The 11839-nt window shown below is 45.2% G+C and overlaps 1 protein-coding gene across 1 annotated transcript; it reads right to left on the reverse strand.

Annotated features, from left to right (window-relative positions):
* Positions 1–464: 464 nt before the first annotated feature.
* On the reverse strand, positions 465–8974 carry LOC135814466 (synaptobrevin homolog YKT6-like). The gene is made up of 8 exons (XM_065327588.1): positions 8689–8974; positions 8529–8611; positions 7953–8053; positions 7332–7393; positions 7026–7062; positions 6477–6542; positions 3182–3283; positions 465–1147 (listed from the first exon to the last, which is right to left on the reverse strand). The coding sequence occupies exons 1-8, from the start codon at positions 8793–8795 to the stop codon at positions 1112–1114; spliced, it is 594 nt and encodes a 197-aa protein (XP_065183660.1). The 5' UTR covers positions 8796–8974; the 3' UTR covers positions 465–1111.
* Positions 8975–11839: the final 2865 nt, after the last annotated feature.

Raw genomic sequence — 11839 nt, forward strand, 5'->3', positions numbered from 1 at the left:
ATACTGGTATTTTACGACTCCCTGATAAAAACCTTTTTTCATGTACTCTTGCTACTAGTACACGAGTACGAGCTCGTGCTGTTCCGTTTTTTTTTTTTTTTGTGAGGTCACAAGAGTAAACAAGCTCCTCCTATGTATGTATTAATTTTACTCTTGGACCAGTAGCCTAGGTGCACAGTTGATAGTAACTTGATACAGACTGTGTTCAGCTGGTACTGTAGCCGTGCATACAGTGCCAAAGCGTATTCGAGTAGATCTAACACCCCAAGATTCGGAAACCGGTTCCTTCTATCAACACAACAAACATCTCCAAATGGCCCCCAGTGCACGTCAACAATGACTACAGTAACTGTTGCTACCAAAGAGTACATAAACTTATGACGTGTACTCTTGCTGTTAGCCACAGGATCCCGTACGCCATACCGCTAAACACAGCAATGCAATCGTCAGATGTGACACCGGGATTGAACATGTAAAGCAAGGCATTCTTAAAAAGAAAAGTTATGTGATGGAAAGTACAGAACTGTTCCCAGAAAACAGAATAGATTTGATTCAAAATTCGTATTAATTTTTAGCAAATAGCCCTAAGCTCCTCCAACTAAAGAGCAAGTCTACAGAGCAATTACATGTACATAGCAGCAAGACTAAACCTATGGAACAGTCTCTCAAAGGCATAGCATAAAACAAGAGTGCCAATACGGTACATGATACCGTCTAGTAAAAAACAAAAAAACATGGCAAGAACATCCTAGCAACACAGACCAACTGCAGTGATTCTATTGTGCACGCAGCACATGATATTTATAGCAGATAAAGACGTTTTGATCCACTACAGGCTATATTGGTAGGCTGACACAGCATGAACGTACACACGGAAATGCTATGTACAAGAGCACGATCGGGACTAAACTAGGATACGGAAAAGAAGCGAAAGACAAGGAAGAAGAAGAACTGGATAAAGTGGAATAAAATTATGACAGTGCGAATATTATACAGCAACGGCTCCTTTATACACAACACACCACGCCCAGCCACACTCACACAACACACACACACACACCTTCAGGACTTGAGAATACCTGTACTGCTAAGGCTGTAGCAGCAGCGGGACTCAGAGAATGAGGCAGCAAGAGTTGGTCTTCTTTGCCTGAAGTTACAAATAGAAAACAAACAAAACAAAAACAAGAGAGGGCATGACCATTATGGTGAATTGAATTCGCATGGTCTCGTTTGGAAAAAAGTATGACTCACTTCCAGAGACGAGAAATTTGGTTTTCCAACCGGACAATATGGCTGTGCTCCTCTAAACGTGATTTCATGCTGTGGCCGGATTCTAGGCATCATTGGTGCTTCTCGGTATGCATGCACATGGCTGCACCAAGTGGCCATGTGCATACGAGAAAAATGAAGGAAAATTCTGCACTATTTGGGAACTTCTTGTCTTTTGCATGCCTCTCTCCGGAAGAGATCGAAGAGATTCGAAGAGGCGCCTGACTTCATAGGAGCCAGTGGGAATGCTTTTCTAAGAAAAGACGCATCACCAGAGAATTACAGAGGCCCACATGAATTCGCCCTTTAATAGGTGCTGTGTACATTATTTTTTTCCCTGCCTGTGGGCCAGAGTGCTACGCTGTATGCGATGTGATAACACTGTTGTCTTGAGGTACTTTGTACATGGTACTTGGTCCGTTTCATCGCAATTGTCGCTTATCTCCCACGCACCTTTTGACAGGTAAAACCCAGTCCGATCTCGATATCTAACTCACATTCGTTTGGGATGGCAAGATCAAAGGAGACCAGAAAGAAAAAAAACATCGCGATTAGCGCCAGTGGCATCGCATTGTTGAGACACACAGTACTGTAGTGACAGACGGGTCACGCTGCCCACGTTCCTCCAAGTGCCAAAGTGACAGCCACGACTGTTCCTTTCCCATCGCTGCCTTTATGCCAAGCGGAGAAAGCAAGAGATACTCCCCAGCACACCAGCGAATGTCAGCTCAAGTGGCATCAGCTCGAGTGATACAGAGCCAGAGTCGGATAAACTAAAGTGTGAGTGGAAGAACGCGCTCCGTCGCTGTTTTCTTTTGTACATTTGTTGTAAACTTGCTTCCTTTCTTCGACTTGCTACATCAGATTCCTTCGCTGAATTTATTTCTTGTGGCGGACAGGAATCCTGTATCATGCTTCTTCACTATGCGTATTGGAAATTTTACAGAGCGGTGAAAAAACTCATGTTCTTAGTTGCGATAGATAAGCGACAATTGCGATGAAACAGACCAAGTACATAAAACCGCAACGGTCTTTAAAACAAAGCTTTCGGGGGCCCTGACACATACACAGACTAGACTGGCGTTGGCAGTGAACTCCACCACTCCACCACTCCACAAAGCACTCTCGGCCAGCCCACTCCACCTGCACAGCACGACCATAGCGAGGCCACTTGTTCAGTTTTCACTTCTAAGGAGCCAGCACAATGTAGTACTAGTAGTGCAGTCAAGGTTCTCAGTACTGGCATGTATGGTGTTGCTCAATGATATCCGATCAAGTGAATCAAGTGAAGTTTGCGCATTGTACTCTGTACTAGTGAACATCCCAGCGTCAAAGGTCCAGGACTGCACAGCGCCCGGCGTGTACTTGACGCACATAACACGATCGAATTTCATTGAACAGCACTGTAGTACACGTGGGCAAGTGAAAGTTGACACAGTGAATGTGGCAGTGCGGAATTCACTGCGCAGCCTAGTATCCCCAGTGCTCGGGCTGCACAGTTCCTAGAACAGCCTAATATTCTCAGTGCTGGGACTGCACAGCCCCAGCGTTAAGGCCGATTCACAATACAACTTTCTGCGACGCGACAAGCGACTTGCGACAGCGACACACGGTTCACAATATTCTTCATGTTTGCGACATCCTCATGCACAAGCTACTAGTACTATGCACGTGCACCCAGGGTCGAAACTGTACTTTATTTGTGTTTGTCGCGTGTCGCATGTCGCAAAAGTTGAACTTTCTTCAACTTCTGCGACAGGTGCATTGCGACAGGCAGTTTCTTGTCGCAACTGTCGCAAATCGCGTCGCAGAAAGTTGTATTGTGAATCGGCCTTTAGTGAATTGTGGTTGGATTTCACCTTCCGTACCTTGAGCAATATTGCTCTGCATGTGCCTGCTTGCTACAACTCACCTCTTGGTAGAATGTTTTCGATGTGTAGCTCAAATACTCCGACTTCTGGACGAGGTCATCCAGCTTCTCTCCTCTCTGCAAGACACTCTCTATGGTATCGTACTGGAGAGCGGATAGAGAAGCATACGTGCACACGCATGCGCCCGCACCCAAAGGCACACACACACAAACAGACACATAGACAATGTATGACGCACAAGTTCACTTGCAAGCTCAATGCAGGGTTTTAGAGCGCAACATATCATGAAAAATCACCTGGGGGGGGGGGGGGGGGGGGGGGAGATACAAATTTTGAACTCTCCAACGGCCATGCACTAGTCGAATCCAACCTCGTGACAGGGAAGCACGCACGGAGCACCGCCATATGCCTTCTTCCTAAGCTACCAGCATTGAAACATCACAGGAATAATCTCTGCCCTCACAAGAAACTCGGAAGAAGCCACTACGAAGCGTTACTTGCTGAACAACAGTGCCACATGACGAGAAAGAAGGCCTGGTCCACAACAACAAATCAGCAAGGACTGAAACAGTCGAACAAGATCTTCCAGAACGTTCTCGTATACTGGGCAGCTGTCGAACTTCGGTGGGTACCAACGGACAGCAGGCAAGAAACAACAAATACGGCCAAGCAGATCAACCGATAGTGAATATCGAAATAATGAACTGAACCTCCTTCTGCGCATAACACACGTACTCACCAATGCACTAATGGAAGATTCTATTCGAACAGACAGGCTGAGGGGAGTAAATAAGCCTTTACGCTTCGAGACTTTCTCGATTCTGAATTCTTCTCGTTGTCTTTGTTGGAGTTCTTGCTTGTAGAAGGAGCCCGTTATGAGTTCATCTAGCAAATCTTTCAGCTTGTAGGTTACTGGATCCGTGTCTTGTATCGTAGTGATTTCAAACACCTCCTCTGTCCAGTTAGTTTCAAACCCTTTCTCAAATTGTTTTTTTTGTCTTGGCAATCCTGACCCTATCCCTTATTTTCAAAGGTGGTTTGTCTTAAGCGCTAGGATAATCGAAGACTCCTGAATTCATCAGTAAGGTGTCTGTGTTCTCTGGCTTGTGTGCTTCGGTGGGTTTCCTCTTGATTGTTGTAGATTTGGGGTGATTCTTCGAGGTACTCGGATGCCTCCTTCTGGGTGAAGAGCTGCCACAGTCTGTTCCTGAGTATTCTGTCGAAGCGTTCTATGACTACTGCTTTACCTGCGTCGTGTGAACTATAGAGTACTTCCTTGCCTACAAATAATCCTCCTCCTCGATTAGCTTTTCACTGAGAGCCTTATGGCATTTCCTGTAACAGGAATTGTATTGCCCTTTACCATCGGCTTCCTATTTTTTCTTTTACATAGAGCTGCTCATCGTGCAGGTGTTTCACCGCCTTGCAACCTGTACAGTATGCCCTCATCTTGAATGATAATACATGTACCTGGATTGCTAAGTAACATGTATAACAAAGATCTTGCCTCCGCGCCATCTATTCGTATACAACATCTACAACATCTAGAAGTATTTTATTTCGGTTTCCCTATGTTCTTTAAGGACGAGGATCAACCAATAATTATCTTCGATGGGCAAATGTTACATGCTCTCATTTTTTAGGACAATCCCTTGAAGTTCAAGGATTGGATAGATTCTTTACTTTTCACCTGGATATTCTATTATGCCAAATACACTCATCTCTCTTATCCGGACCTCGACGTTATGGGCACCTCAGAGCCAGCCTACAACGCACCATGTGGGTGGAAATATTACTACTCTTGCCAGTTTTGTGGAAATAGTGACGTCCTATGCCAGATCTCTGGCCCTTCCCCAATGAGACGTAATAATTCAGTTACGGACATTGAAAGTTACAGGCAGTGCCCTGTCCAGATAAGAGAGATATGAGCACATAGCTATGAGTGCATTGCTATTGGTGGCAAATGTCAACCGTTGTCCAACCATAGCTATAGCTCGGAAGATTATGGGTCTTATTGCTCGGTCATGTGCCCCGAAGAGGAAACCCTAAAGGAGTTTGCTAGCAATACTTGCTCATCTAATGAACTACCGTACCCATTCGACTAGAAGTCGGGGGCTGTTTTCCATTGCCAGTTTTGAAGAGGCTATTATTCGAGAGGAGCTTCTATTTGAGAGGGGCTTTTATTGTTTCAATGCATACCGGTATTCAATAAAATATTTTCTAAAACCTAAAACCAAAAGGATATTGTCAAAAAACTGATGTCTAAGGGTGTCATCGATTGGCGAATCTGGACTGAGTGCGAGCAGGTGGTGTGGTCTGAGCAACGCTGGCCCAATCGAACAAAACAAGGTTGTAGTACGCAAGCATGTACGCATATGGTACAGAGATTCAGTGAAAGCTGTCCAAAAACGCCAAAGTCCATTTCCACTCCAGCCACTTCCGGTGTGGTCAGATTCCACTCCAAGTACACCTACTCCGGATTCGATCAGATTCGGCCAAACAATCATGCTCACTCGGAGCGCACTTGCTCGGGATTCGCCCAATCGATCATGCCCTAAGGTACATGTAGCTAGCTCGAACCACTTTCGTAGTAGGGGTGAAGCATCCTGCAGCTTCATAACTCAAAAATAATTGGTGAGCACACATGCTCATTCCCTGGGCACTGAAAAAACACTTCTTTTCATTTCACAGAATCGTTTTCAACGTTTCGCCAAATTGCCATCATCAGGATGCAATATGCAGTGCCCAGCGAATGAGCATGTGTGCTCACCAATTCTCTTCGCACCACTTTGGTCATGAAAAAACTATGCATGCTAGAGAACAACTTAGAGCAAAGAAAACACCGCACTTCTTCGGATACTGAGCCAATAATACAATGTAAAATAGAAGAGAATACATGGGAACGAGGTATGAAGCAACTGTCCACCACTGTAACAACTATAACTGTAACAAGTGTTATCGCACTTTCTGACTGCATATTATCTTGTTACAGTTTTGAACAGTAGTTTCATAACTCGTTCCCAAGTATTCTCTACTATATTACATCTTCTGTAAAAGTTGTTTTTACCTCCAAGAGGGTTGAGCTGCCTTAACAATAACATTGGTACCAGAAAGGAAATAGGAGATCGACGTGTCCTTATAAACATGTGCATGATATGCAGCAATACTATTTTCCATGCAGTCAATGTACTGTACATGTAGCATACTCCAATAGTGGCCCAGGATACTATAAGAGACTGTGCTCTTATTATTTCTACGAACCCTTACCCCGAGCGACTATAAGAGACTGGGCTTATGTTATAGGAAATACGGTCAATATGTGTTGGTAGAACTTACCAGAATGATCTTGGTCTCGTCCAGTTCTGCCTGCACTTTGCTGATTGAGTCAGCCTGCTTGGGGTCCTAACACGTAAACACACATTGCAACGGGTCCAAACCATCAGAAGAGTTCCAGATAAAGCACGGGCACAGCATGCACTGACAGCAAGAGTACATGAAAACCAGAGTGTGCAGCTCGGATGGGTTGCTGTCACGGCGAAATTCCGTGATTACATCTTTTTTAGTGATGTAGTGCGTACAAGCAGGATTCAAGCAGGTCTCTTTCTGCACAACTGCAGCTCAGTTGTACGCACTACGCCATTTCCCGCCTCAGATCTGGGCCAAATATGATGTAATCACGGAATTTCGCCGTGACAGACACCCATAGCAGAAAAGGCCCCAAGCTGCACACTCTGGTTTTCATGTACTCTTGCTGACAGCCAAAGCAACACCAAGACAATGTTGAGTATCTACAATACACGGCAGGTATACATAGAGATAGCCACAAACATGCCCATGTCATGATCCATACCAATGCAATCGTATGGTGAAAGTGTTCACTAGTACCTGATATTTCTTTAGAAGCTCTGCAACGACTGGGTACCTGGAAAACAGGGCAACAGAGAACGGCAAGAAGCTAGTACTGTCAGAGCCAGAAGGTGTCTTGCAAGCAAGAGGTGTAATAGAACACAAAGGAAGACACTGGCTGAGCAAATAGAAATATACAATCACAATAAATTCCAATAATTAAATACAGTCAGGCGTGGGTGTAACGGCATTAGTGACAACGGCATTAGTGACATAACGACTGGAAAATTGCAGCACGCGCAGTCTACTGTCTCCTGCACTTCACTGCACCCGGATCAAACTTACGTCTGAGCTTCACCAGAAGGAAGTGGACGCCGAGGAAAATCCGTCACAAACTGTTCTAATACCTATGAACAGCAATGACGACGATGACAACAATGACGGCGACGACACGACAAGCATTGGTATTTCAGCAGAATAATAAAAGTGATAGAGATAATTTAACCATTCATATAAAATCTCTCCTAAGTTTCGTTGCAAATAAACCAAGCCATCCCAATAGTTGTACACACATATCGGTCAATCACGCAAGCAAACACAAGTATGTGCTTGAGCGCGCGCGTGTGTGTGAGAGAGAGAGAGAGAGAGAGAGAGAGACAGAGAGAGAGAGAGAGAGAGACAGAGAGAGAGAGAGAGAGAGAGAGAGAGAGAGAGAGAGAGAGAGAGAGAGAGAGAGAGAGAGAGAGAGAGAGAGAGAGACAGAGAGACAGAGAGAGACAGAGAGAGACAGAGAGAGGGACAGAGAGAGAGACAGAGAGAGACAGAGAGAGACAGAGACAGACAGATAGAAAAAACAGACAGAGAGGGAGTGAGTGAGAGAGCAAGAGAAAGAGAGATAGATAGATAGATAGATAAGGGCATGTGTGTGTGTGTGTTTGTGTGCGTACAGATGCATGGCAAGGGTACCTTGTTGAGAAACGTAAAGGCAACTCTCTGTGGATACTCCTGGTCTGCAATGAGGACTGCTCCAGTGTTATCTGACCTGACGTATACATGGCACAGGTACTCTGAGGGTATCGAAATCAATCCACGATGAACAGATACAGCGCGCATGTATGCACACACACACACACGAGTGCGAGCACACACACACACACACACACACACACACACACACGAGTGCGAGCACACACACACACACATACACGCACGCACACACACGGTTATAAACCAGCAGACACGGACATCCAGCTAAATGCGTTAGACTCAGCTAACGACAGATCTTGTACGCAAACCGTTATAGGACTTGCGTTGTCCCAGTCTAGCTTTGCTTCTTGCTTTGAAGAGTGCTGACACTTTACAGTAACTGTCTACAGTGTTGATTCGAATCACAACATGGCCTATATTTCTGTTCAAAGACGAAATCTGCTGCGAAGTAGACAGCAGATGCAAGATACTTCTTACAGCAAATTACGCTGTAATCTTCCCTCTTCACTACTGAGTACTGTGCTTTGCTGGATGCCTATACTCCCAACATTCTACCTTGTTCTTTCACAGACTTCCTTTCGCCAGCATGTGTTCGTTCCACTAAGACCTGACCAGTGAACACCATGAACTCTTGTACTCTGCAGCAGGGCCAACACAAGAAACCCACACGATTCTAGAGGCGAACGATCGGACACCAAACCTCGACAATTCCTACTTAGATCGTTGAAAGTATCCGAAAGATGTCAAGTCATATTCTCCTTTCTGCAGGTTGGCTTTGGTGTCTGACGGTTTATGAAACACTTGCACGCCAAAAAGCTTCATGGTAACTCTAATTTAGGGGTGCCTTCAGACCACAACACCAAAAGATCGAGAAGCTAACAATGACCACGACAACCAGCGTCTAACCAGTACTACTACAAGAGCTACCACAAGAGCTAGAAACTTTGAAAAAACTGTATCCTACTCTCAGTCTGACTTGCTAGCTTTGCTCAGTAGTTTCTGTTTGGAGACAGCTTTGTTTGAACATTTTTTGTGTGATGATCGGTCGATCGAACGATCGCCATTGTTCCTCACGTGTTCTTATGACAGAAGGCAAAACGTGTAGATGTACGTGTGACCATGGTGACGTAAACGTGAAGTAACAGAGGCATGACGTAGCTACCACGTGCACTCAATGATCGATCTATGCCAGGGAGTCGTAAAATACCATGGTATTTTACGACTCCCTGATCTATGCTGCTCGATCTGCATCCTGACGTCGACATGTCGCCTTTTTGCAGGATCAGCAGTCTGCTCTGTCAGATCCAGCAGCAGGACAGATCCTGGAGAGAGAGGAGGAGACGGATAGAGTGGAGGTCTTCTGGAGGACCCGGCCCCGAGTACGGGTCGGAGTCAGTTAGTGTGCCATGATCATGACATGATGATAATGCTTGCATGCAGTCATAACCCGGCGTGAGTAGTCTGCCATTCTCAGTCCCAGACTGAGAATCCGGGACGACTCCCTGCCTCCCTGGTCTTCAGCCCTTGGCCTAGCTTGTGAGTTGCCCAGTGCGTATTGAGACTGTTTCAACATGGTTTAGTTGTGTCGCGAGCAAGATGGTTGAGCACCGACTTGTCACCCGGATCTTCTTCTTGGATTCTTGAGTTGAGATGAGCTTCATCTTGAGCCGATGAAGTTAGACTTAGAACTCAATAGAAGTTAGAGGGATTAGAATGATAAACCTTGTTTTGCTCAAAACATGTTGTTGGTTGACAGCATGTTACAAGGCGGAGGACCACCGACGGTCCGTGTTCGGAAACAGTCAGTGCCCCTAACTAACGTTACTTCAACCATCCATGGTTGGTAGAGCCCCGGTCTTGCGACCATCTGAACTGTATGGGTGTTAGCCCCGGTATAGCGGTGGCGCAACAACAACAGCAGCAGCAGCAGCAACAACAAGAACAACAAGAACAAGAACAACAAGAACAACAACAAGAACAACAACAACAACAACAACAACAACGACGACGACGACGACGCCGGACGACGACGACAACAACAACAACAACAACGCACTTTTGATGTGTCCATAACATATTGAACAACACCAACGTGTAGATGGGGTGTTCCGACGTGGTGAAGGCCTACCCATGTCGGGCCTTGTCGGGAAATCACCAACCTCGTCTACAGAGAGCACCTTCTCACGACAGTGTCATGGTGGTGACAGTAACTGTTGTCAGCTGACGAGCTGAGAGAGGGACGCCATGGGCAGAAGTTGGAAAAAGAAAGAAAAGAGGAGAAAAAGAACAATTCAGAACAAATGCTACAAAGTTTATGAGGACTGAGTAGAAGTTGATTCAAGCAGACATCCGGAGGAGCGAACAAAGAATACACGACGGACGGTACAACAAGAAGACAAAGGCAACTCCCTAGTAGTAGTACATGTATTGAGGGTCAGAACAGGGGCTAACCGTGACCCATACGGTTGAACGTCGGGTCGGTTCAGATGGTCGCAAGACAGACCGAAGACCGAAACAGCTTATTCAATATTGATGCCGCATCATGCGGTAGTCCCTACCATGGCAAGGGACGGTCTACAATAGTACAAATCATGCACCTACTATACTCGATCGGTTGAACTAACGGTTGCGTAATGTTGTTACTTGAGCCAAGTATTAGTTCAGGTCCCTATACATATACTCATCCCTTTATCTGCTATTGGAGGATATGAAACATCTACCCAAGAAGTTGAAGAACGAACTTAGTACTTCCTCGCTATGGAGTGGTGTTGCGAATGTGGGCCAAGAGCGCACGCGCAGTACTCAATGTGGAGAGGTGGACGATTCAGATTATTTTCGAATGCCGTTGATATGGCCGAGTTTGTCGCTATGACACCCCTCGGAATTTCCCACCTTGCTCCCCCTTATGTTCTGGCTGCCCGTTTTGGATCCATCAGTTGCCTGATGATCGTAGAGATACGTGAAACTCGGAGTTGTGACAAAGCTTCCAATCTCTCTCTTGTGTATAATTATTATTAATTATTATTACGACTAGGCTCAGCTGAGTTAGAAAGAACTACCAGTAGTTTGTTATTATTACTTCGAATTATCACTCCCTTAGTATTGACTCACATAGATTTTGCCATACCTAAGCAGTCAAATATTCCTGCATCATTTGACTCCTTAGGGCTATATTCTGTCCCTGCGGGAATTTGCGGAAAAAACTCTCGAAAACTTGCAAAAGAAATTGCGGCAGAAAACAACAAAAATGCGACGAAAAGTGCGGAATGATGCAGAACTTGCCAGGAATTCGCGGAATTATTTGCAGAAAATTGCGGATTTGGGCCAAATCTCGAAATTTGTTGCATCGTTTATCTACTCCGAAGTAGTATGAGTCATACTGTGCAAGTAACCTACAGGATCATGGAAAGCACTGTGTGAAACACGTGAGATATAGTGCAGAAAACAACCAAAAACGTGGGAAATCGCGGATTTTGCTGAAAATCGCGGGTTTGGGCCAAAATCGCGAAATTTGTTGCATCCGTGGAATCGCGATTTCCTGGAGGGACAGTATATTGACCGCTTATATTTGACTCCTTTCTAGCGATTGAACACGTGCTTTGGTTAGTCGTGATAAATCTAATATTGACTTCGTAATTGGTCAGTATAGGAAATAAAAGACCTCGTAAAAAACCTCGGCTTCGCCTCGGTCTTTTACTCGGCCTTTATTTCCTATATTGACCTCGTAGACCTACTCAGTCAATATGACAATATTGTATCTAATATTGACTGAGTCACGAGGTCAATATAGGAAATAAAAGCCGAGTAAAAGACCGAGGCGAAGCCGAGGTCTTTTACGAGGTTTTTATTTCCTATACTGACCAAGT

This window comes from Sycon ciliatum, chromosome 4, assembly GCF_964019385.1.
Source record: "Sycon ciliatum chromosome 4, ocSycCili1.1, whole genome shotgun sequence".
NCBI classification, from domain to species: Eukaryota; Metazoa; Porifera; class Calcarea; order Leucosolenida; family Sycettidae; genus Sycon; species Sycon ciliatum.

Coding starts and splice junctions, on each gene's coding strand:
- LOC135814466 (XM_065327588.1), bottom strand. CDS start 8,795: ATGAAGCTTTTTGGCGTGCAAGTGTTTCATAAACCGTCAGACACCAAA. Junction 8,054..8,528: donor GAAGTCTGTGAAAGAACAAG/GTAGAATGTTGG, acceptor CGATACCCTCAG/AGTACCTGTGCCATGTATAC. Junction 3,284..6,476: donor ACGAGACCAAGATCATTCTG/GTAAGTTCTACC, acceptor TCCGCTCTCCAG/TACGATACCATAGAGAGTGT.